We start from the raw sequence: 23,236 nt of genomic DNA on the forward strand, positions 1-23,236 counted from the left end.
ATTAAAATGTTCATTTCTGTCTCAAGTGTATATATATATATATATATATATATATATATATATATATATATATATATATATATATATATATAAATAAATAAAAGCAGTGCAATAGATAAAATAATTAAAGTCCTCTTTTAGGATTCCCCCATGAACATTTAATCTTCATCCAACATTTAACAGCCACCTGGAGATGGAGCAAAGTAGTACAGAGCCAGGAGGATGAGGTAGATGACCACCAGAGCCGTACCTGAGAAAAAAAGAAATACTACACTGGACCAAAATTCAGGTCTGTCAGCACCCATTAATTTCTGTTTTCATGTACTGTGTTCACAACAGATAGATCCCAGACATCACTGTTTGAATTATCCACTCATAACAAAATCATGAAGTTCTTTGAGAGCCATGTGCACTGAGTTGTTTGGGTGACTTTACCAAATTAGAAACCTGCTGTCATTTAGTTATGTTACAAGAAGCAAGTACTAACTGGACATGAGTGGTTTGACCTTATTTGGCTTTGAATAGATGTCAGAGGTCCAAAGTAACGTGATATTTAGGATCCCCATATATCATTCCCTATATGCCTATATGTTGTCAATACAAACACTGACAGTAAGAAACATAGTTTTAACTCTATATAGTGTTATCACATCTGACTTTCAGAGGTCAAATGTGACATGATAGTTTAAATCTTTATACAGTACTTTCTATATGTTGATAATACACACTACTTGTAAGAATCATAGTTTTTAAGTTATAAGGTTTTTGTCAAATTTGGATCAATAAATCAGTAAGTTGACCTTGATGACCTTGATGGATGTAAGCCAAATTTTAGATTTTTTTAGATTTTTAACATGACCCCACTCTACACCTCTGCAAAGTTTTATCAGAATTTATCAGCCCTCCTTGTCAGTCAGTGAGCATAACCTCCTCGATGGAGGGAACAATGAGTAAAACTCTTTCTTGGTTCAAAGATGACCTGACTTTAAAGTAAGCTGCTCAACTCCGACTGGTGCAGTGTATCTTATTACATCCTAATCTGCTCATTTTCATCAAGATTTTAGATTTCAAAATAGCCACCATTAATGCTAACTACAGTGTACTGACCCCTTTTTTCAGTCTTATGTGATGTATTTCACAATCACATCATGTAAATTCTTGCTCTTTTAAATGCACACATATTCCATCCATCCATATATTCCAATATACAATCAGCTAAACAATTTCATTTCCAAAATCTTTAAACTTACCCTGAAAATAATCAGATTTGCCATCCATGAAGATGTAGTTAACTAGAATCACACTAAAGATGCTGGCCCACAGATGCTGGTCACTGAAAATCAGCACAAATCCCACATCCTGGGCAAAGCAGAGATGGTGATTATAAAACACTGTAAAGCAGCCAGGCGAGTTGTATTTATATATATGACTAAATCAATAATTAAAATGAAGGCTTACATAGAAGGCATTAAATAAGACCAGTATTGGTATTTGTAGCATGCAGACCTGCACAGCAATACAGCTCCCCACCTCCAGGCTGAAACAATAAAAGAAACATAGAAATAGATAACGCTCTTCTGTCTGTTCCTGTACATTATTAATGAGACAGAACGTACCTGAGACTGATGTTGTTCTGGAGTGCAAACTGGATCCCATTAACAATCTCTGGGATTTCAGGAACCATAGCAAGAACTGTCACCCCTATGAAATACTGGAGGAAGAAAAGAAAATATTCAAGCAGGTGAAGAAAACTATAAAATATGAACAGCCTGAGCATACTCAGATGCACGTCCTGACCTGAGAGATGTTTGGTTGGTTTAGTATGGGCTGAATGTGCTCGGTGGCGAGATCAGCACAAGCAGACGTGAGCACTGTAGCCAAGATGAGGATGACTAGAGACCTCCAGCGTGACCAGTGGACCACTGTCCCATGGTGGCTACTCACTGGTGAGATTATGGTATTGTAAGTAAACATCACACAGCTCACTCTTCACTAAAACAGCAAAATACAGCATAAAATTTTGGATCAGCTGTTTAGTGTGACGCCATTAGAGTGATTCATACCCTCTTCTTCTCCAACGTGGATGTTATAAATGTGGGAGTGCGTCTTCAGTGTAAAGAGGAGACCAATGATGTAGGCAACAGGCAAGAGAGCAGACACAGTGTATACCAGAGGCCTAAAAACAACAGTGCACACAGTTAACGAGCAGCAGGTACAACAAATGGGGTAAGAATGACAGCTTAATCTGTGATTTTCAAAACAATTTCTACAGCTTCAGACTGATCTACTCCTTTTGGAAAGTTGTGGTGGCATGGTGGTACAGTGGCTAGCACTGTCACCTTACAGAGACAGGGTCCTGGTTTTGAATCTTCTGGTTGGCTCAGGGCTTTCTGTGTGGAGAGTGCATTATCTCCTTGTGCCCTGCAGTGGTTAACTGCTTATTCTAAATTGGCTTTAAGTGTTGATGTAAGCCTGAATGGTTTCGCTGTGTAAGACCTTTGATAGACTGGCAGAATAATTAATATGCGTGTCTTTGAACTGTGAGAGGCAGCCACAGGAAATCTACACAGGCACAGGGAAGATGTTCAGCAATCCCCCAGTTGGCCAGCAGGTCAGAACCAGGAACTTTCTTGTTGTGAGGTGATAGTGCCACTGCACCACCCAAAATGATCACTTCAGTAAATAACAAGAATACTGCTGACCAGGTTCGAACGCTTGGCTGTTTTGGATTTGTAACAGTATGTGTGTGTGTGTGTGTGTGTGTGTGTGTGTGTGTGTGTGTGTGTGTGTGTGTGTGTGTGTGTGTGTGTGTGTGTGTGTGTGTGTGTGTGCTGTTATATTAAAGTCAGTGAACAAGTGTGTGAAGTTTGATGTGTCTAGCTTAAACAGTATGCATTGAACATTCTATGTGAGATCGTTCTTGAGTTATTGTGTTAAGAAAACTTGACCTCTGACCTATAACTTGAGGTCAAGGTTGCCGAGATTTGAACTTATTCAAGAGTTTTAGTAGATGCATCTACGGTGTGATTTTGAGCATCCTAAGTGACACTGTTTACGAGTTATGGTAAATGTTAAAGTTCTAGTGGAACAGACACCAACACTGCTGATGCCAAGGCTGTGACAACAGCTCAACTTTTTCTTCAAAACAGCCAACCTAAAAATATGCAATCTTTAACTGTATTATTTTTTAAGTACATTGTTTGGTTAATTAAACTGGAGAATTCATTTAGAGCAGCTGTATGTTTAAATATATACTCACCAGCCACTTTTTTAGGAACACCAGTTCAACTGCTCCTTAACTCAAATCTCTAATCAGCCAATCACACAGCTTCCAGCAGGATAACACACCATTTCACAAAGCTCAAATCATCTCAAACTGGTTTCCTGAATATGACAATGAGTTCACTGTACTCAAATGGCATCCACAGTCACCAGATCTCAGTCCAGTAGAGCATATTTGGGATGTGGTGGAACAAATCTGCAGCAACTGTGTGATGCTATCATGCCAATTTGGATCAAAATCTCTGAGGAATGTTTCCAGCACCGTGAGGAATTAAGGCATCGCTGAAGCCTATGTGTAAGTTCAAGAAGGAAGAAAGGCCTGTAATCCCTCATCTGCCTGCTTTCCTGAATGTTTGGCTGCTAGTCTGTTATTTACATCACTTCCATTTCCCCATGCTGTCACGCTCAACACTGACATTATTACTCTAAATGGCAACAGCTGGTTCTTACACAGCACTTTTCTACTCCACTTAAGCACTCAAAGCACTTTATACAACACATCTCATTCACACAAGCACTTTTTCTCAGTGCTTTCTATCTAACATTTACAGTCCAATCAGATCAAACCAACAACCTTCTGATTAGTAGATGATCTGCTACATCCTGAGCTACAGCCACCCATTCTAGTCCAACTATTTTCTTGCCTGCCTTCTCCAAGCCAATCAGCTTCCATTCTGCATGCTTTAAATCCTGGTGCTCTTCTCTCATTCTGCCTTTCAGGCTCTCATTTGTGCAGCCTGCTTCCTCCTCATCTCAGCCTCACCCTGGTCACTCAGAGCCCCACCCAAGTCTGCATCTTCACCTAGACTGCCGGTGGCCCTGTCTTAATTCCTATCACTGCTGGGATTCCATTTTGGGTCATGGGAGTCTATTCACCACATAGCTTAATTCTGTATCTCAAGAAATCATGTTCAACTCTTTCAGATGAGCTCCTTATTGAACTGAAGCCAAAAGGGGCCCACACCAGTACTACCAAAGTGCACCTAATGAAGTGTCTAGTGAGCATATTTGCACCTGTGTATTGATAATGTATTGCAAAAGGAAGCAGAGTGATATATTCCCTCATCTATAGTTTGTCTCACCCCTCAATTTTTGCAGGTGATTTTTATATTGCAGCTGTGACATTGTTATTCTTATTCTATCATTGAAAATTAACCGTATGGTTGTTAAACTAGATTTTATTAGTAGATTTAAAAAAAAAAAAACACTTACTGAACATGGTTGTGAAACAGTGTACCATTGCTCTGTTGAAAACAACAACAAATCAAATTATACATAGTTGTGTGCAGCACAGTGCATGATAAGAATATGGTGTATATGACACTGACCAGGTCATAGTGGCAGCTGTGGCAGACAAATGGCCCGCTGCTGTTGCTCGTGCTGTTTGGCCTGGTGGAGTTGGTACAGGAGTCACACACTAAGTTCCCATAAGCCTTAGAGAACAGTGTAGGGGCGAACACACCTGCCAATAACATTCAGAGGAGAGAATGTCAGTGTTTAACATTTCTGTAATAGTTTTAAGCTGTTTCTGGGGAGAACAAAAACAGAAACAGCTTCTGCTGTTGTCACCATCAGCTGACCATCATGAGGCACTGATACTGTAACATCTGGAGCTGAACATTTCAGCTGTGTGAACTTTGTCTTGATTCATGAAGGCTATTCTCTGTGACCTAGCTTCAATTTGTTGCTTTAATGCCACCAGTTCAATTGTATTTTCAGTTGATTATTTAATATCCAGAGGATATTATTATGGCCAACATGCTGCAGATGTTACTAACAAACAGCTACAAAAATAAAACTATGGCAGGCATAAACATTTGTTGCCTGGTTGCGGCACAAGCGTTACATTTTGAGCAACTCTGTATCAAAAACCTGTCTTCATATTTTCACATATTTTCATGTAGAAGTCTGAACTGCTCCTGGAAAGTGTCTTGGAATGTGTCTGATCAGTTTCTCCTGTTCTGTGCAGCAGCTTCTTTTGTCGTGTATGACGCCTTAAGCTCAAACACCATGTCCTGGTTTTCAAATACATGCCTCCTATGGAGATGAAAAGCAACGCACAGCTCACTCCTGCAGAACGACTGTTGAACCTTTGCTCACTGTGCCGCAGACCTCCGATTATCATGCATATGCCCTAAGAAACAAACAAAAGGAGAGGTCTCATTCATACATGCTAATTTAATACATTTTTCAAACCTGTTCCTTGAAATTATATACAAGAAACATTCATTTTTAGGGGATGTTGCAATATACTGGTATGTATGTTTTTTTGTACACTTAGACTCTTCCAACATATTACTCAACCATGTTGTTGTACATAGCAGTGTGGTGGCAAAAAGGTTCCCTATTGGTTATCATAGTAGGGGAGACCAGGGAGACTTGGGGCAGGGATGTTTCTGGGAAACTAGAGCAACCAATGAGATTAAAGATTACATTCCATATTTGTTTTTAAGTCAACAAGGAATGTCCTCTGGAGGCCATCTTGATGCACCCATAAACTAGTAGGTGGAATTTTTATTTTTACATCTCCAATCTTGTACTTGAAGCTGACAATCCAGTGCCATCGCTATGTACACAGTACCAATATGGACCCCTCTATTGCTGTGATGGCAACTACACAGACAGGTGTAACTGCTGATGATCACATTTTGCATATTTAATTGTACATTTTTTACAAAGAAATTTATTTTTTTTTTTTTAAATGAGCATTCAAGGAGACTTGGGACATCCAAATCCATCTAAGCATGGAAGCAATGTAGCACATTACGAAGAATGAAAGTTTATAGTTCCTGAAGTTTTGTACGATAAAGTTTTAAGGCTATTCAAATTTAAGTTTAACATGTCTCATTACACAGTTAGGATTTGTTGCGGTCTTAGCCTCGTGCTCTGTATAAATAACCAATTTACAATGCAAATTTTATTATATGTTTACATATAATGACAAATAAAGTCTTCTAATTTAATTTTGTCTCTTAGGCTGTTTGAAGGATTATATGCTCATTTAAGCACAAGAGTGAGTTGCAAAGATATGATTGTAAACATTATTCAAAGATTGTTTTAAAGTTATGATTTAACAATGTTTGCATTGCACTGAATTGCAGAAAAATTGTCACAATCACAATTTGAACCCAAAATGCAGGACTTAAAAGAGTTAAGCTTAACTCCAGCTTTATTGCCAAACAAACTGGTTTACAAAGCTCAAACTAGGAAAAATATTTAAACAGCAGGCAGGGAGCCAAATACAACAACGCAACAAAGCACAAGGGAAAACACAGACAATATATACACGAGGTAACCAAATGAGAGCGGAAACATCCGGGGAGAACAGGTGAACAGAATTACACTAAAGAGACAAGGGGAAGCAAAACTAAACACAACACACACCAAACAGGGGACTAGCAAAATAAAACAGGAAGTAACCAGACGTAAGAGACATACAGACTTGATACTGAATTTGGGGTTTTCATTAATTGTCAGTTATAATCATCAAAATTAAAAGAAATAAACATTTGAAATATATCAGTCTGTGCGTAATGAATGAATATAATATACAATTTTCACTTTTTGAATGGAATTATTGAAATAAATCAACTTTTTCATGATATTCTAATGTTATGACCAGCACCTGTAAGTTAGCATAGTGATCTAACCTGGTAAAAATAAAGCCACCTTCATGACACTGAAAACTCAAGAGTTTAAGCTCAATTTACCTTGCTAACCCATTAATCTGGCTTCATAGTACACCCTTTAGGAAGATATATTTTCCTAATAGCAGATACTAGATAGAGATAATTGCCTGGCCTGGGCCAGGTTTAGTAACATATTCACACACAGTAGTTGTTCTTTTGTTAAGTTACACTAAGGACAAGTGTGTTGCTGTGTTGTGTTGTATTCTGGGTAGGGAATTAGCTGCATTTTTATCCTTTTTCTGTTGTAGTTCAGTAGCCTTGTGAACTGTATTAGTTGGTGTTTCTTCTTCATTTTTTTCAGTTGGCCCCACTGAGCCTACAGATTTTCTGTCTGTGTATAGTTCATTTTGTGATTCAAACACTTTACTTTTGAATACTAAATATCCTTACAGAAACACATCTTGTTGAATGTTGCTTCTCTCGACCCTAGCAGAGCTGGGATGTTCATAGGCTAAGTAAGGCTAAACTAAGCAAACTAAACAGGATGCACTTTGACTTACAGGGATGAAGAGGATGCACCCAAGCAATGTGCCAGTCAGTGCTGCCTTAACAACTTCCTGCAGACATGAGTTGGCTTGCTGGTGACCTCTGAGCAGGGCTGTGATGTAAAAGGTCAGTTCTGTGATGGAGCCAAAGGTGGCATTGACCACAGCACCCACAGCAAAGTTACTCTGAGCTGAGATACTGCAAATGCAACAGTGATCAACCAATTTTAGAAGCATAGTGCATGAAAAAAATTCTGGTTGTCGAGGTGAAGAGGGTAATGAAAAATGCTCACCTTGCAATGCCCATGCCAATGTAATATGACAGAGGTATGATGGACCCAATTGCTATGGCGAATTTGACTTCAGAGCTGGTGTACTTGTTTTCTCTGTCAATATATCCAGTTACCAGGGCAACTATCACTAGAGGGAGGAGGTCTGAGGTGGAGTCAAAGATGATGACAGGTCATTATATTACACATGGACACACACACACCTTATATGCGCAAAGGATACTGGAAGCAAACACGTTAATCCCATCAACTGTGTACTTGTAGTAGTACCAGTTGGCAGCGTGGTAGCAGCACAGCAGCGCTCTGGTCTCATAGCCTTGACGCTAAGGGGCAAGAAAACCAAAGAAAATGCTGCATTGGCAACGCTCCACGATTTTATGCCATGACTGATAAAAACTACATGTCCCCTGTACCTTCCTCTGTGAGCCAGCAGAGATATAAACATCCTCAGGAGGCAGGAGGAGGATGACGCCCAGAGTTCGTGCATTCATCTTGAAAACTGGGATGGTGAAGACCAGGATCCAGGAGATGAAGCAAGCCAGGATGTGAACGACCACCAGAGGAGGATATCCCAGCAGCAGCCATACGTAGGTGGCAAAACGACGCTATACAACAAGAAGGGCACAGAAATTGCAGCAGAAATCAGCCATTCATGTACTGTATTCAGTGTTAGGTCAGTTTTATTTATATAACCCAGTACTGCAAATGGCATCATATAATGCCCTCAGCTCTGAATGCTTAAGTGTTGCTTGTGAATTTATCTGTATGTATATGTCTTGCTTCTGTAAGTGTGAACATTTACCCAGTAGGTAGTGCGCAGAGGTTGGCCTGACATCTCTGGGACTGGCACCTCTGTGGGTGATGGCAGCAGAAATGGTGAGTTATCTTCTTCTGCTTCCATGCTGCACTCACAGTCTGGTACGTGCTCACAGCATCGCCTCAATGTATTTCCTACCTGGAGGAACACGACCAAAAGGATGCATTGTTTCTGGCTCACAAAGTTGAAGATGTACAGTATTTTACAACCATGCTGAATATTTTAATACTCTGCAATTACAAACCTAAAAGTCACAATCAACAACATCCTTCAGGAAACAATTAATTAATAGTTATTTACAATATTAAAGGAGAGCACAATCACATGAGATTCACACATGACAGCAGAGAAAATAACCACTTTTCAAATTCTGGGAGTCAAAATTTAAATGAACTGTACTAAATTTGGTCTCTATAGCTAATTTCCCCCTTCAGCACAACTGTACGGGAGGTAATTTTCTTTTATAATGCAATAGTTCAATCCTGATGTTCAGAGTTTGGTTTTAACGGGCTGCTGTTAATGCAAATAAATCACTAACCCTATGGCATGAAATTAAAAATAAACTGATATTAACATTTACATGATCTCCACCACTTTGTTAATTACACTGATCATTTTCACATATGGTCAGATGATGCGTCATTATGAATTTTGGGGTAATATTGTCTCCTTTCTCTTCATGGATGGTCCTGTCACAGCTCGGCTGTGTAGCAAGCAGAGTAGGACCTAAACATAGCAATCGGAGGACAGGGAGTAAACTTAAACACAGCTTTAATGGCTGAAATTCACAGGAAAGGAAACAAAAATGCAAACAGAGCTGGGCTGGAGCCAGAAACACAAAAACTTGAAGACAAGGAAGCACACAGCATGACAGAGGACGTAATAAAGAACTGAGAAAAATTGAGGACTTGAATTCGCACACAATTGGTAATTGGGCACAGAAGAGACAACCGGGGAAAAACAAGACACCGGTGAACAGAATCTAACTGAGACGAGGGGAAGCAAAACTGAACACTGCACACAAAACACAAGACTCGCAAAATAAAACAGGAAATGAAAAACAGATACCCAAAGACACATTAATTTAACAGACGATAAACAGATATGGAGACACAATGGGAAAGACAAGGATGGGACCACAAAAGGGGAAACCAGACAACCACAGAGCTAGAGACACATAGAGAGACCAGACACACACAAGGACACAACTGGGAAAACAGAAAGGAAACCCCAACAGATGATAACTAAATATTACATAACAACAACCTAGAATCTGCTGCACATACCCAAAACGTAATTACAAGAACACAGGAAATCATAAGACAAGAGACCTGTTGGCCTATAGAGCTCTGGTGTCAAATGTTGTACTTGAACAATATGTGATATATTGGAATGGAAACTAAATAGGCTGTAGGTCAACCATTATCTAGCTAATGCTTACTTTTTAATTTTTTTTTACACATTTTGAAAATTTGTAAAAAATTAAAAAGTAAAAAATCTATCTGCAACATTCTGTTGACCTTTACCCAATGAATACTTATACTAAGTTTCAGAAGAATTTGCCAATAAATAAGAAAGAAGTATCAATGTACAGTATTTCTTATAAATGAATGAACTCAAAACTCTGGGTCAAAGACCCAGGACCATGACAGGTCTGGTGTATCCTTTGTTCAAGGAGGTAATAAAGGAAGCATCAAAAGACCTTTCCTTAGTGGGGTCGTGTCATATCATATTGTTTGTGATAATAATTTTTTAGAATATAAAAATGTCATATTGCAGTATCGTTGCTATAGAAACCCCAAACATTTACATTCCCTATTAACATTGTGTGACCATATTTTGCAGATTCCTGAAGAGCTTTATGGTTAAGGTACTTAAGTTATTGTTAAACTAAAGTGTTGAGCAGTTATTTCCAAGGGTGATTAAAAATCTATAAAGAACATAAAACTATAAGCGTAAAAGCAACATTTTTACAAATAAGACAAGAGATTAATGCTGCGCTGGTGATGGCACAGAGCAGAGCAGTAAAATAAACAATTTGAGTTATTATTTTCTGGTTGAGTGCATTCTCAGTGCTGCTGTTTGTGTCTAATGTGACGGCTGCACATTAGAGCTCTGAAACTTTAAACTGGATATATTTAAACATAAAAGGCTGAGGTGACTCTTTGTTGTGATTTGACGCTATATAAATAGAATAGAATGACTTTATTGTCATTATACAGGATGTACAATAAGATTGGATAAAATAATAAAATAAAATTGAATTGACTTGTCCCAAGGATACAAAACAGAAGGATGAGACAGAGGAAGCAATTGAGGGAACTCACTGAGGGTGTTCAGAGTTGCACCTGCATCTTGAGCAATAACAAGTTGCTGCAGACTTGTGACATCATACATAAAAACACAACTGATTTCATGAATGAGGAAACTACATGATTTACTGTGAATCAATCTGATGTCACTTAACTGAAAAGGACAACAGACAACAGCCGGAACACTAACAGAACCCAAACAGTACCTCATGGATTGTATTGCCAAATGGCCACAGGAAGTAGCAGCACAGCTTCCAGCAAAGTTTACCTGAAGACAGAAACAGAATAAAGAATATGGGGAATGGCAGATGATGATACAATAACATTATCTATTATCTCACCTACCATAAGGTACCCCAGTAATAGTGACGAACATCAATATGCCAACCAGGAAATATGCCAGAGAAACCCACCAACCAAACAGAAGCACGTAGGCTACATTTCCACATGTGATGCATTGACCTGACACCAGAAGGACACAGAGAATAAAACAAGTCCTTCAGGAGAAATAACAGAATTTGTGTTGCACAAATTTTTACATCAAAATAATTTGGAATTCTTTGTGTCTGTGTTTTAAAGCTTTACCTCTCAATACAGTAATTTAGCTGAACAATTGGCTTAGTAACAACCTGCACAACCATCACATATGTTGTGGTGTTCCTAAGCAATTATCTGTGTGCTCAAACTCAATGACCACTACAAATAAGGCCCAAGATGTAATAGACTGAACTCATGGATCAACATAAACTTCATATAAAACAAAAGCACAATAAACCATACCTGGACCTGAATGTGGTTTAACGACATTTAGCTCAGAGTAGAGTTCTTTCACAACATCTGACCGGTCTTCAAACGGCCGCTCTGTCACATGGCTCTTCCACTTTCTAAACCCAAACTGCCCAAACACACACATACAGTGAATACTGCAGTGTCCTCAACTCAGGCCACTTTCATTTCTTGTGGAAACTCTCCAGTTTCTTACTCTGTAGTTGTTGACCAGTTTGTTGGCTTCCACTTCATTCTCAGCTCTGATGGTTCGCTTATTTTGGCTCTCCTTCCAGCTGTCTTCACAGGTATGATGGCTCTGACCTACAATGAGAAGATAACCAGGAAATGGCTGCAAATATATATAAATATTAACATAGTAGTTGAACAAGGATATATGGGCTGGTGAATTATACTCACATGCATGTGCAGAAATGCATTTTGTTGCAGGATATAAGAAGTGATGTGAAGATGAAGTAGAGGTGTCTGCGGTGTGCTGAGAGCCACACGTTCGATCATAGACCTGTTCATTACTGTAACCTAACAGAGGATCATGCTCGCTTGAAGAATCTGCAACACCAAGAAAGAAACAAAAGGAAAAAAAACTGAAAGATGACTGCATTTATACACAAAGTGCAATCTTTAAAAAGACCCAGAGAACAATGTGTGGACTAGAACTATTTTGTGGACTTTATGTTTTTACTGGCTGTCCATGGTAAATAAAGGAGCATTGTGTTATACTGTGTTTAATCAGATCATATTAAGATCAAATTAAATGTATTGTTGTAGTAGTGTGGGGAATTTACAATGACTTTCAGACAAAACTGACAAATTATACCTAAACTTGTAATTCAACAGTTTCCTGCTATCAAACAGATCATTGTTTAAATGCCGTATATCTGCTGGCATATACAATCACCAGACACTCCTCACCTGTTCAACTGCTCACTGGTGCAAATATCTACTTAGCTAATCACCTGACAGCAACTCAATACATTTAGACAAGTAGGCATGGTTGAGATTGACCTGTTGAAGTTTAAACCAAGCATCAGAATAGGGAGGAAAGGTGATTTAAGAGACTTTGAAAATGGCATGGCTGTTGGTGCTGCTGGGATTTTCCTAAAAAAATCATGTCCAGAGTTTACAGAGAATGGTCTGAAAAAGAGAAAATATCGAGTGAGTGACAGTTCTCTGTCTGAAAATGCCGCGACTGTTTTGAGCTATGCAGAAGAGCATCTCTGAACATTGAACATTTTGAACCTTGAAGCAGGTGGGCTACAGATGAAAAAAAAAAAAAAACCCACAGAGAGTACTACTCCTGTCAGTACAACAGGAAACTGAGGCTACAATTTGCAATTCAAGAGTCAAGAGTCAGATGGTAGGGTCAAAATTTGGTGTAAACATCATGAAAGCATGGATCCATCCTGCCTTGTATCATCTGTTCAGGCTGGTCAATCATGTCATATCATTTTGGACCAAAAATGAACCAAAAATTAAGGCAGTTCTGAAGGCAAACGGGGGTCCAACACAGTACTAGCATAGTGTACCTAATGAAGGGTCCAATCCTGCAGGCCTTTCTGCACAGTTCAGGCAAACTGTGTCAAACTATTCCAGCACGCTTCATCACACTGAACTGACAAAAAAGACATCACATGCAAACTGATTCAAAGATCACTAACCTCCGTAACCCCAGCTCTCTGAAAGACTTCAGTAACAAAATTATCAGATGACAAAAACTCATAACAGCATGACTCTCAATCAATTCTTCAAAGTTATTAAAACAAAAATAGAAAAAAGCAAGTTTTAAAGTATTTTCCCTTCCCTCACTTATTGCACATACTGTGTTTGGGTAAAAAACATATAATGTATGTGTGGACTGAGATTATTTATTACCTATGTTTAACTTTGATCAGGTGGGTGGCAAATTAAAGGAAAAACAGAAAGCGTTTTAGTGAAGATTTGGGCTATCATATGCAGCCAGTCAGTGATTGTCCAAGTCTTTAAATCTGTACGGGAGGAATGGAAGACCATTCTTCCAAAAGATACTCCTTTTATTGTTCTAATGTTGGTCCTGATAACCTACTAGGTTAAAATCTGGTGACTTCAAAGGAAATACCATGTGACTGACATTTTCCTCAACAGGAAATGTCACTTCCTGCTTTGTCAACCTGTAGTTTTCTCTGGGCCCCTCCCCAGTCAGACCAGGACCGACATGTTTAGCCGCATGTTCTCCTTGAATCGCTGGCTGTCTGAGTGGTGTCCAAAAAACAACGTGGGCTTCATAGATAATTGGGAAAGTTTCTGGGGAAAACCTGGTCTTGTTAGGAGAGACGGCATCCATCCCACTTTGGATGAAGCAGCTCTCATTTCTAGAAATCTGGCCAAATTTATTAACCCTCCTAAAACCTGACTCCCCAAGGTTGAGACCAGTAAGCAGAGTTGTCGTCTTACTCACCTCTCTGCAGCTTCTCTCCTCCTGCCATTCCCCCAAACCCCATCCCCATAGAGACGGGGACTGCTCCCAGACCACCAAAAAGCAAACTTAAAATCAGCAAAAAAAAAACTATTTAAGCATAAAAATTAAAAAACAATAAATAATATAGCTTCATCAACTGCACCAAAGAATAAAACAATTAAATATGGATTATTAAACATTAAGTCCCTCCTTCGAAGTCCCTGTTATTAAATGATTTAATAATTGATCAACACATTGATTTATTCTGCCTTACAGAAACCTGGTTACAGCAGGATGAATATGTTAGTTTAAATGAATCAACACCCCTGAGTCACAGTAACTGTCAGAATGTTTGAAGCACAGGTCGAGGAGGAGGAGTAGCCGCAATCTTCCATTCCAGCTTATTAATTAATCAAAGACCCAGACAAAGTCTTGATCCTTTTGAAAGCCTGGCTCTTAGTCTTGTCCACCCTAATTGGGACAATCAAAAACCTGTTTTATTTGTTATTATCTATCGTCCACTTGGCCCTTACTCAGAGTTTCTGTCTGATTTCTCAGACTTTTTTATCTGATTGAGTGCTCAGTTCAGATAAAATAATTATAGTGGGTGATTTTAACATCCATGTAGATGCTGAAAATGACAGCCTGCATTTAATCTATTATTAGATTCAACTGGCTTCTCTCAAAATGTAAAGGAGCCCACTCACCAGGGTTATAATAGTTTTGGATTTTACATTATAGTTTAGTTTTAGTTAGTTTTTACTTTTTTTTCTCTAATTCAGTTAGTTTTAATTAGTTTTCAGAGTGGTTTTGCTCGTTTTTATTAGTTTTTATTTTTGGTTTCATGCTTAGTTTTAGTTAGTTTCAGTTAGTTTCAGTATTAGTTTTAGTATTTTCATACCTAATCAGGTGCAAGATTCAAGGCGCAAAAGTGACTATTGTGTAATGAAAACTTGACAAAAGATACAGTTTAAAGAAATATAGTCAACAACCAACTGTTCACAAGACATGCTAAATTTGTGTAATATTAAGGACACACATGAGCATAACCAGGGAGAAACAAAGAAAAACATGAACTCCCAAACTCAATAAATTCTACAATAAACTCCACAATAAACTTCAGCATCAGTGCAGCAGATTAATAACGCCTACATGTGGTGTTAAACAAAAACAAACTCTTTGAAGGAGTCAAAGCTCAAATCCAGCTGCATCCTGATGTTCTCACCACCTGAAGCTGCTTCTGTTTTGGAGCTAGCTTGGTTAGATGCTCGCTAATTAAACCTGCAGGGTCTTTGCGGCCTCTGTACACAACCTACAGAAGTTGCCGACCTCATGTCCGCATTTATGCTTGTGTAGCTGGATTGTGTGTGTTAATTACCTTGTGGTCGTGTGCAGGTGTTTGTACTCAAAGAACCTCCATACGGGACTAGGCAGACCGCAGCCATTACTTTGCGGACCAGCGCGGTGAGCGCACGCACATGCGCACTCACACAGTTGTCCTGTGGCGCTCCCAGCTTAAACTCGGAGAGCGGAAACAATGATTTCATATCAATCCACAAGGCTTAAAACCCCCCCCCAAAAAACAAGTAAATGAAAGTAAGTTTATCGATTATTTCAGTTAGTTTTAGTTAGTTTTGTAAACTCACAATTCAGTTTTAATTAGTTATCGTTTTTTCCTTTTAATTATAGTTTTTATTTATTTCAGTTAACGACAATGTTTTTTCAATTTCAGTTTTCGTTATTTCGTTCGTTTTCGTTAACTATAATAACCCTGCCACTCACCATTTTAATCATACTCTGGATCTTGTCCTGACATATGGCTGTCATGGTCCGGGGTCCGTTGGACCCTGTGTGTTTTGTTTTGGCTTTATTTTGACTGTTTTGGGTTTTTTTCTTTTGTTATGGTGTTTGATTTTCTAGTTCTTTGTGTTGCCCGGTGTTCAGTGTAACTTCTGCATCGCTGTTCCTTGGTTCGACTTCCTGTTTTATTTTGATAGTATTCTGGTCTCTGTGTATTGTGTTCTGTTTTGCCTTCCTCTGTTCATTAGTGTTATGTTGTTCACCTGTGTTCTTACCTGTTTCCTTTTCCCTCATTATCCCCCTAAGATATTAAAGGTCTCAGTATTGTTTGGTTCATTGTTGTAGTGTCGTCAGTGTTCCCCCTTCGTAGCTGTGTGTTTCCTAGTTTAGTTTTGTTTTTCGATTTTCTCCCAGGCTTTGTGTTTATTTCTACCATGGCTGAGATTTTGGGTTTTTGTGATTTGTGTTTTTGGATTATCTAAGTCACCGGCAAATAAAGCAGTTTTAAGTTCAGTTCTGTCTTCCACATCCTGCATTTGGATCCACCCCACCAGCACACAGCTCCAACCGTGACAATGGTATAGACTTAACAGTATTCCCTGAAAGCCCCCTCCTGTCTGATCACTTCCTAGTAACATTTACATTTACTTTAATGGATTACACAGCAATGGGGGATAAGTTTTATTACAGTAGAAGTCTTTCTGAAAGTGCTGTAACTAAGTTTAAGGATATAATTCATTCATTATTACACTCTTCAGTGCCATGTGCCAACATAGTGCAGAGCAGCTACCTGAACTCTGCTCCCAGTGAGGTAGATTATCTCATCAATAGTTTTACATCCTCACTGTGCATAACTTTGGATACTGTGGCTCCTCTGAAAAGGAAAGCTTCAAATCAGAAGTGCCTGACTCCACGGTATAATTCACAAACACACAGCTTAAAGCAGATAACCTGTAAGCTGGAGAGGGAATGGCGTCTCACTAACTTAGAAGATGCTCATTTAGCCTGGAAAAAGAGTTTGTTGCTCTATAAAAAAGCCCTCCGTAAAGCTAGGACATCTTACTATTCATCATTAATTGAAGAAAATAAGAACAACCCCAGGTTTCTTTTCAGCACTGCAGCCAGGCTGACAAAGAGTCAGAGCTCTGTAGAACCAAGTATTCCTTTCACTTTAACTAGTAGTGATTTCATCAATTTCTTTACAAATAAAAGAAATTAGACATTAGAGAAAAAAATTATTCATAACCATCTCAAAGACTTATCTTCATGTTCGGCTGCTTTCAGCGCTACTGTATTTGTTTAGACTGTCTTGCTCCAGTTGATCTTTTGGAGTTAACTTCAATAGTTACTTCCTCCAAACCAGCAACATGTTTATTAGATCCCATTCCTACTAGACTGTTCAAAGATGCCTTTCCAATTATTGATGCTTCAATCTTGAAAATGAACAATCAGTCTTTATTAGCTGGCTATGTACCACAGACCTTCAAGGTGGCTGTAATTAAACTGCTACTTAAAAAGCCATCACTTGACCCAGCTGTCTTAGCTAATTACAGGCCAATCTCCAACCTTCCTTTTCTCTCAAAAATTCTTTAAAGAGTAGTTGTAAAACTACTTCCTCACACACTAAGATTAATTATGGAGTTCCACAGGGTTCTGTGCTGGGACCAATTTTATTTACCTTAAACATGCTTCCCTTAGGCAGCATTATTAGAAAGAATTGCATACATTTTCATTGTTATGCAGATGATTCTCAGCTTTATCTATCCATGAAGCCAGATGGCACACATCAATTAGTTAAACTGCAGGAATATCTTAAAGACATAAAGGCCTGGATGACCTCTAATTTTCTGCTTCTAAATTCAGATAAAACTGAAGTTCTTAAACTCAGCCCCACAAATCTTAGAAACATGGTGTCAACCCAGATCCTTACTCTGGATGGCATTACTTTGGCCTCCAGTAACACTGTGAGAAATCTTGGAGTCATTTTTGACCAGGATATGTCTTTCAATGCAATGCACATATTAAACAAATATGTAGGACCCCTTTTTTGCATTTGGCAGTATTTCTAAAATTAGAAACATCCTTTCTCAGACTGATGCTGAAAAGCTAATTCATGCATTTATTACTTCTAGGCTAGACTATTGTAATTGACCCTGAACCACCCCTTAGTTATGCTGCTATAGGCCTAGTCTACTGGTGGGTTCCCATAATGCACTGTTTCTTTTCATTCACCTAATTTACTTTGTTTATACTTCACTCTGTATTTAATCATTAATTATTATTAATCTTTGTCCTGTCTCTCTCCCCTCAGCCCCAACCGGTCGCATCAGATGACTGCCCCTCCCTGAGCCTGGTTCTGCTGGAGGTTTCTTTCTGTTAAATAGGAGTTTTTCCTTCCCAGTGTTGCCAAATGCTTGCCCACAGAGGGTCATTTTGACTGCTGGGTTTTCTCTGTATTATTGTAGGGTTTTTACCCACAATACAAAGTGCCTTGAGGCAACTGTTTGTTGTGATTTGGTGCTATATAAATAGAATAGAATAGAATAGAATTGAATTGAATTGAATTGAATTGAATTGAATTGAATTGAATTGAATTGATGAAACTGCATTGATTTGGCAGTGACCCTTCCCCACAAGTGACTCCAAACCCTGAAAGCAAAATGACCCCACAGTATACGAGAGCCACCAGACACCCCTTTTTTCCTTAAATTTATCACAAGTCTGTAATAATATTTTTATTATTATATCATAGTGTTTCTATTATATATTTTAATGGCACAATTGAAACATCAGCAGGAGATGATTTTTTTTTTTCAGGGAAACCAGAGGCATGACAGAAATTAAGTAAGGGGTACAAAGTGCCTGCAGCCATTCAGTAATTTTGAGGCAGAAAGATACAGACGATTAATGAATGAATGCATACTAGACAAACAAGTGGCATCATAATAAATGTTGCCACATCAATTGTGACTTCCCCTTTCTAAGAGTTAAAATCAGTTCACACACTTAGGTAGTCTTGTTCTGTTTCCTCTTTCTTATTTCTTGTTGGCTTCCTGAAGTCTGTACAAATGCTGCAGCTGTGCTGTTGTATGATCATGCTAGTGATTGTGCACTAACGCCAGTGTGTAAGATTCTGGCAGCATTACTTAAATTACACTATCATAGTTTTGTTCTTTTTGTTTTATTTGAGATCACTGAGCATGGATTTTATGTGAAATCAAATGTGAAAAACTTGAGAAGAGAAGCTTGAGCACGGATGGAATTATTCACGTGTGTAGTAATGAGTTTATGTCTTTATATCCCCTGGTTTAAGCCTCTCATATGTAAAAACTGTACACAGATGTAATATTTAGGTTTAGTCATTTTTGTCTGGTAAATTTAAGTGGACAGCATTTTCTGACGATTTATAGGTCTAAATTAATTTTTAAAAATCCATAATAAGCGTCTGTATACATCAGTGTAAACAAAACACGCGCAAGGAGAAATAAAATGGAGAGAATTAAAATTGCGAGTGTAATAACAGTGCTGTTAGCGACATATTCGGCCGTGAGAATTAAAGTTATAAGATGCTAAATAATGAGCTCGAGCCGCTCACCCTGCGCGAATTCAGCCGGCCTCCTCCTCCGGCTGGTCGTGTCCGGGCTCCCCGTTGATGACAGAGACATTTCCGCCCGTAAAAACACCTCACCGTCCGTACTATGAGCCACCGAAGCCCGGCCGGATCGTGTACTCGGACACTGTTGTCGCTGTCGCGTGGACGCGCTGATTTAATGAGTATTATGCAGCGTGGAACTGTGGGAAATGTAGGCTTCTGAGGTCTTAAAGGAAAAAGCCACAATAAAATACAATTGTTGTCGCCAATTATGATATGTAGCAGTGTCACTTGTGCACCAGGGGGCACGGGTTTTAGATTGCATATTTGGTCTATATAAGGAAGGCTTTAGGGGCACAGGTATAGGGAATTAGAGCCAGGAGGCCAGACAGTTTTTCAGACGTGTGTGGTCGGTTCTGAGGGTTATTCCCTGTTTTTGGAGCTTACCTTTTTATCTTGTCATCATGCACTCAGGTTTTGTAGCTGTTTTTAAGCTTTAAATGATAAATAAAGTGTTGAAAGTATCAGACATCGCAGACCTAAGTCTTTTCACCACACCGCATTGGAAATGGCTTCAAATTCCCTCAAGTGGCCTTTTGGTGGTTAGATTGCCACTACAACACTACACTACAATAATTTAAAAACAAACAAACAAACACAATGATAATATAATATGTGTTAACTTTAGCCAGTCCTTTGTGAGCTGGAAAACAAAATTACAAAACAGTAGTAAAATAAATAAATAGACATATAAAAATCAATATTTTTATATTAATGATTTTTGTATGTTTGTTAACTTTTTATCGCTACTATTTAATGTTATGGTTATTAAATGTTATTAAATTTTTTAATATACATAATATTTATGACATACAAAATATTTTGGAGTAGGTCCTATACAGTGTCTGTGTGAGTGGTATGTAGTGTGAGTCTTTTGGCCAGGACAGAGAGTGAGACTATCTAGCTGTGCTCCCAAAATTACTGTCAGCTAGGCCCGTTTCTGTAGATTGCATTTTAATTTGACTACCTCACTCTAAATATAGTGGACTGTACTTATTGAACGAAGTTGGTACTGGAGGGGTTACCAATTCAGTTAATTCACTTCATAGGCAAACTCAAAAGTCAAGATATTTGGTGCAAGTGCTGTAACAAGCAGTTTTATTAATTGTTAAATAATGCTTGTACATTGGTAAATTAGTATAGTAAATATTATAATGTATAAATGTCATCAGGGGCATAGGAATAAGTTTCCTATTGGGGGGACACATATCGGAAACCTGACAGATCCATAAATACTCTGAGAAAAGCATTTAAAAAATGCTATTTGATCTTTTACTTTCTTATTTTTCAAATGTTTCTTGGAAAAATAGTGTTGTGTACACTTATATGATTGCATGTATAATTTAAATATGTATATGTTTTATAATCGTAGGACGTGGGTAAACTGGCTTGATCACAGATAAATGTTACCAGTACATAGATAAATGTTACCAGTACATAGATAACTGTTACCAATGCACATATAAATGTTACCAGTGCACAGATAAATGTTACCAATGCACACATAAATGTTACCAGTGCACAGATAAATGTTACCAGTGCACAGAAAAATGTTACCAGTGCACAGATAATTGTTACCAATGCACAGGTAATTGTAACCAATGCACAGATAAATGTAACCAGTGCACAGATAAATGTTACCAACGCAGACATAAATGTTACCAGTGCACAGATAAATGTTACCAGTGCACAGAAAAATGTTACCAGTGCACAGATAATTGTTACCAATGCACAGGTAATTGTAACCAATGCACAGATAAATGTTACCAGTGCATACTTACCAATGCATAAATGTTACCAATGCACAGATAAATGTTGCCAATGCACAGATAAATGTTACCAGTGCACAGATAATTGTTACCAGTGGACAGATAAATGTTACCAATGCACAGATAAATGTTACCTATGCGCAGATAATTGTTACCAGTGCACAGATAAATGTTACCAATGCACAGATAAATGATACCAGTGCACAGATAAATGTTACCAATGCACAAATAAATGTTAACAGTGCACTGTGTACAGATAAATGTTAACAATGCACAGATAAATGTTAACAGTGCACTGTGCACAGATAAATGTTAACAATGCACAGATAAATGTTACCAATGCACAAATAAATGTTAACAGTGCACTGTGCACAGATAAATGTTACCAATGCACAGATAAATGTTACCAGTGCACAGTGCACAGATAAATGTTAACAATGCACAAATAAATGTTACCAATACATAGATAAATCGTCCACTTAGAATTATAAGGTTCTGATATTTTTGACGAAACTGAGTTGTTGTCATATACTTATTTGCTGACCACTTATGAACAATATGTAAGAGATTTCTTTTCAAATATATATATTTTTGGGCATTTTATTCACAAAATAATAAGGTTCTATCTGCAAAATCAAGCTTTAACTTGGTACTATAAGGTTCTATCTGTGAACCAATAGGCACTTGATATGTTCACAAGAGAGCCAATCAGGCTGCTTCTTTTTTGTAATGTTGGTGCCCAATGTCAAGCAAAGGAGTAGAGGAGATGCTAGAGAAAATGTTTCATGGTAAGTTGGGGCTGTTTACAAGACATCTAAAGCTTGAGGATTTCAAAAATGAGTTGACAACAGACAGAAGTACTAATGGCAGAAAAAGTCTTAACTTTTGATTTTTTTTTTTTAGATTGAGCTGTTTCTTTGCACTGTTAGCTACGAAGCTAACGAGCTAACACTAGTTTTGTATTGTTTGTGGTCAATGCTAACATAAAAAAACAAACAGTGTAGTTGGTAATATTGAGAATAGTCAAAGGTCATAATATAAGTAACCTCACGTATAAAATATTATTGATTGAAGAATGACTTCAGATTTTGATATATTCTATGACCTAGCAGTGGTACCATGCTAATGAGCTCTGTCTATTTTTATTTCTGTCATCAAACTCTAGAAGAGCAAGTAAAAGAAAAAAACGGAGGGCAAAGAAATTGTTACATTTTTCCTGAATAAATACAACCGAAAGAAAACAGTTCATTGTCAGTGACATTTTTATAGCAGAATGATTTTAATTAAAGATCCAAGTTTAAAAAATCTACCTTTTAAGTGGAATGAGTTTTTATTTGGATTTTTGTACTCAGTGGACATGGACTCAGAATCTAAATGTTTATTCAGAATTTTAAAGAATGCTTTTTCAGGTAGATTGCAGCTTGTAAAATTTAAAAAGATCTAGGCTAAATGGGAAAAAAAAAACATTGTAGTAAATTATCCAGAATTTGTTTGACTCTGTACAAATTTTATTGAAATATGAGTTTTTTTTATATGTCAAAGTATATGCCTCCTAAATTTATATCAAATGTTTATTTTGTTCTATTTATTTATTATAAATTTTATTTTTACTTGTTGGTTTTCATATAATTATATATTGAGTTATCGTAAGAAAACTTTGGAAAAATAAAGGATGGGGAAAAAGAGGGCTCAGTCTGCCAACATGAGTTTAATGAAAAGTTTGATTTTTTTTTTTTTTAATTGTATAATTTTAAAATTGTGTAATAGATGTTGTGCAGCAAGGCGGCATGGTGGTTAACACTACTGCCTCAGCTAGATTGACATCTAGGTCTGGGTTCAATTCTACTTTGGCCCGGGTCTCTCTGTGTGGAGTTTGCATGTTTTCTCTAAATTGCCCATAGGTGTGAATGGTTGTCTGTC

At 37.9% G+C, this 23,236-nt stretch overlaps 1 protein-coding gene across 1 annotated transcript; it reads right to left on the reverse strand.

The window, feature by feature from the left end:
• Positions 1 to 109: 109 nt before the first annotated feature.
• Positions 110 to 19,624, reverse strand: LOC115781934 (low affinity vacuolar monovalent cation/H(+) antiporter-like). Its single transcript, XM_030731878.1, has 20 exons — positions 19,491 to 19,624; positions 12,061 to 12,210; positions 11,858 to 11,964; positions 11,656 to 11,770; positions 11,221 to 11,337; positions 11,082 to 11,143; positions 8,549 to 8,701; positions 8,160 to 8,351; positions 7,970 to 8,069; positions 7,750 to 7,891; positions 7,472 to 7,655; positions 5,317 to 5,416; positions 4,611 to 4,744; positions 4,495 to 4,526; positions 2,064 to 2,176; positions 1,798 to 1,943; positions 1,617 to 1,711; positions 1,459 to 1,537; positions 1,251 to 1,359; positions 110 to 250 (listed from the first exon to the last, which is right to left on the reverse strand). Exons 1-20 carry the CDS (start codon positions 19,558 to 19,560, stop codon positions 177 to 179), a joined length of 2,274 nt encoding a protein of 757 aa, XP_030587738.1. The 5' UTR covers positions 19,561 to 19,624; the 3' UTR covers positions 110 to 176.
• Positions 19,625 to 23,236: the final 3,612 nt, after the last annotated feature.

This window comes from Archocentrus centrarchus, chromosome 6, assembly GCF_007364275.1.
Source record: "Archocentrus centrarchus isolate MPI-CPG fArcCen1 chromosome 6, fArcCen1, whole genome shotgun sequence".
Lineage (NCBI taxonomy): Eukaryota > Metazoa > Chordata > Actinopteri > Cichliformes > Cichlidae > Archocentrus > Archocentrus centrarchus.

Bases quoted from the DNA above. Each gene is read 5' to 3' on its own strand.
- LOC115781934 (XM_030731878.1), bottom strand. From the start codon at position 19,560: ATGTCTCTGTCATCAACGGGGAGCCCGGACACGACCAGCCGGAGGAGG. The intron at 4,527-4,610 runs GTCAGTGTCATA...TGTTTTCAACAG, and splicing joins ACAGCTGCCACTATGACCTG to AGCAATGGTACACTGTTTCA. The intron at 1,944-2,063 runs GTATGAATCACT...TAATCTCACCAG, and splicing joins CCACGTTGGAGAAGAAGAGG to TGAGTAGCCACCATGGGACA.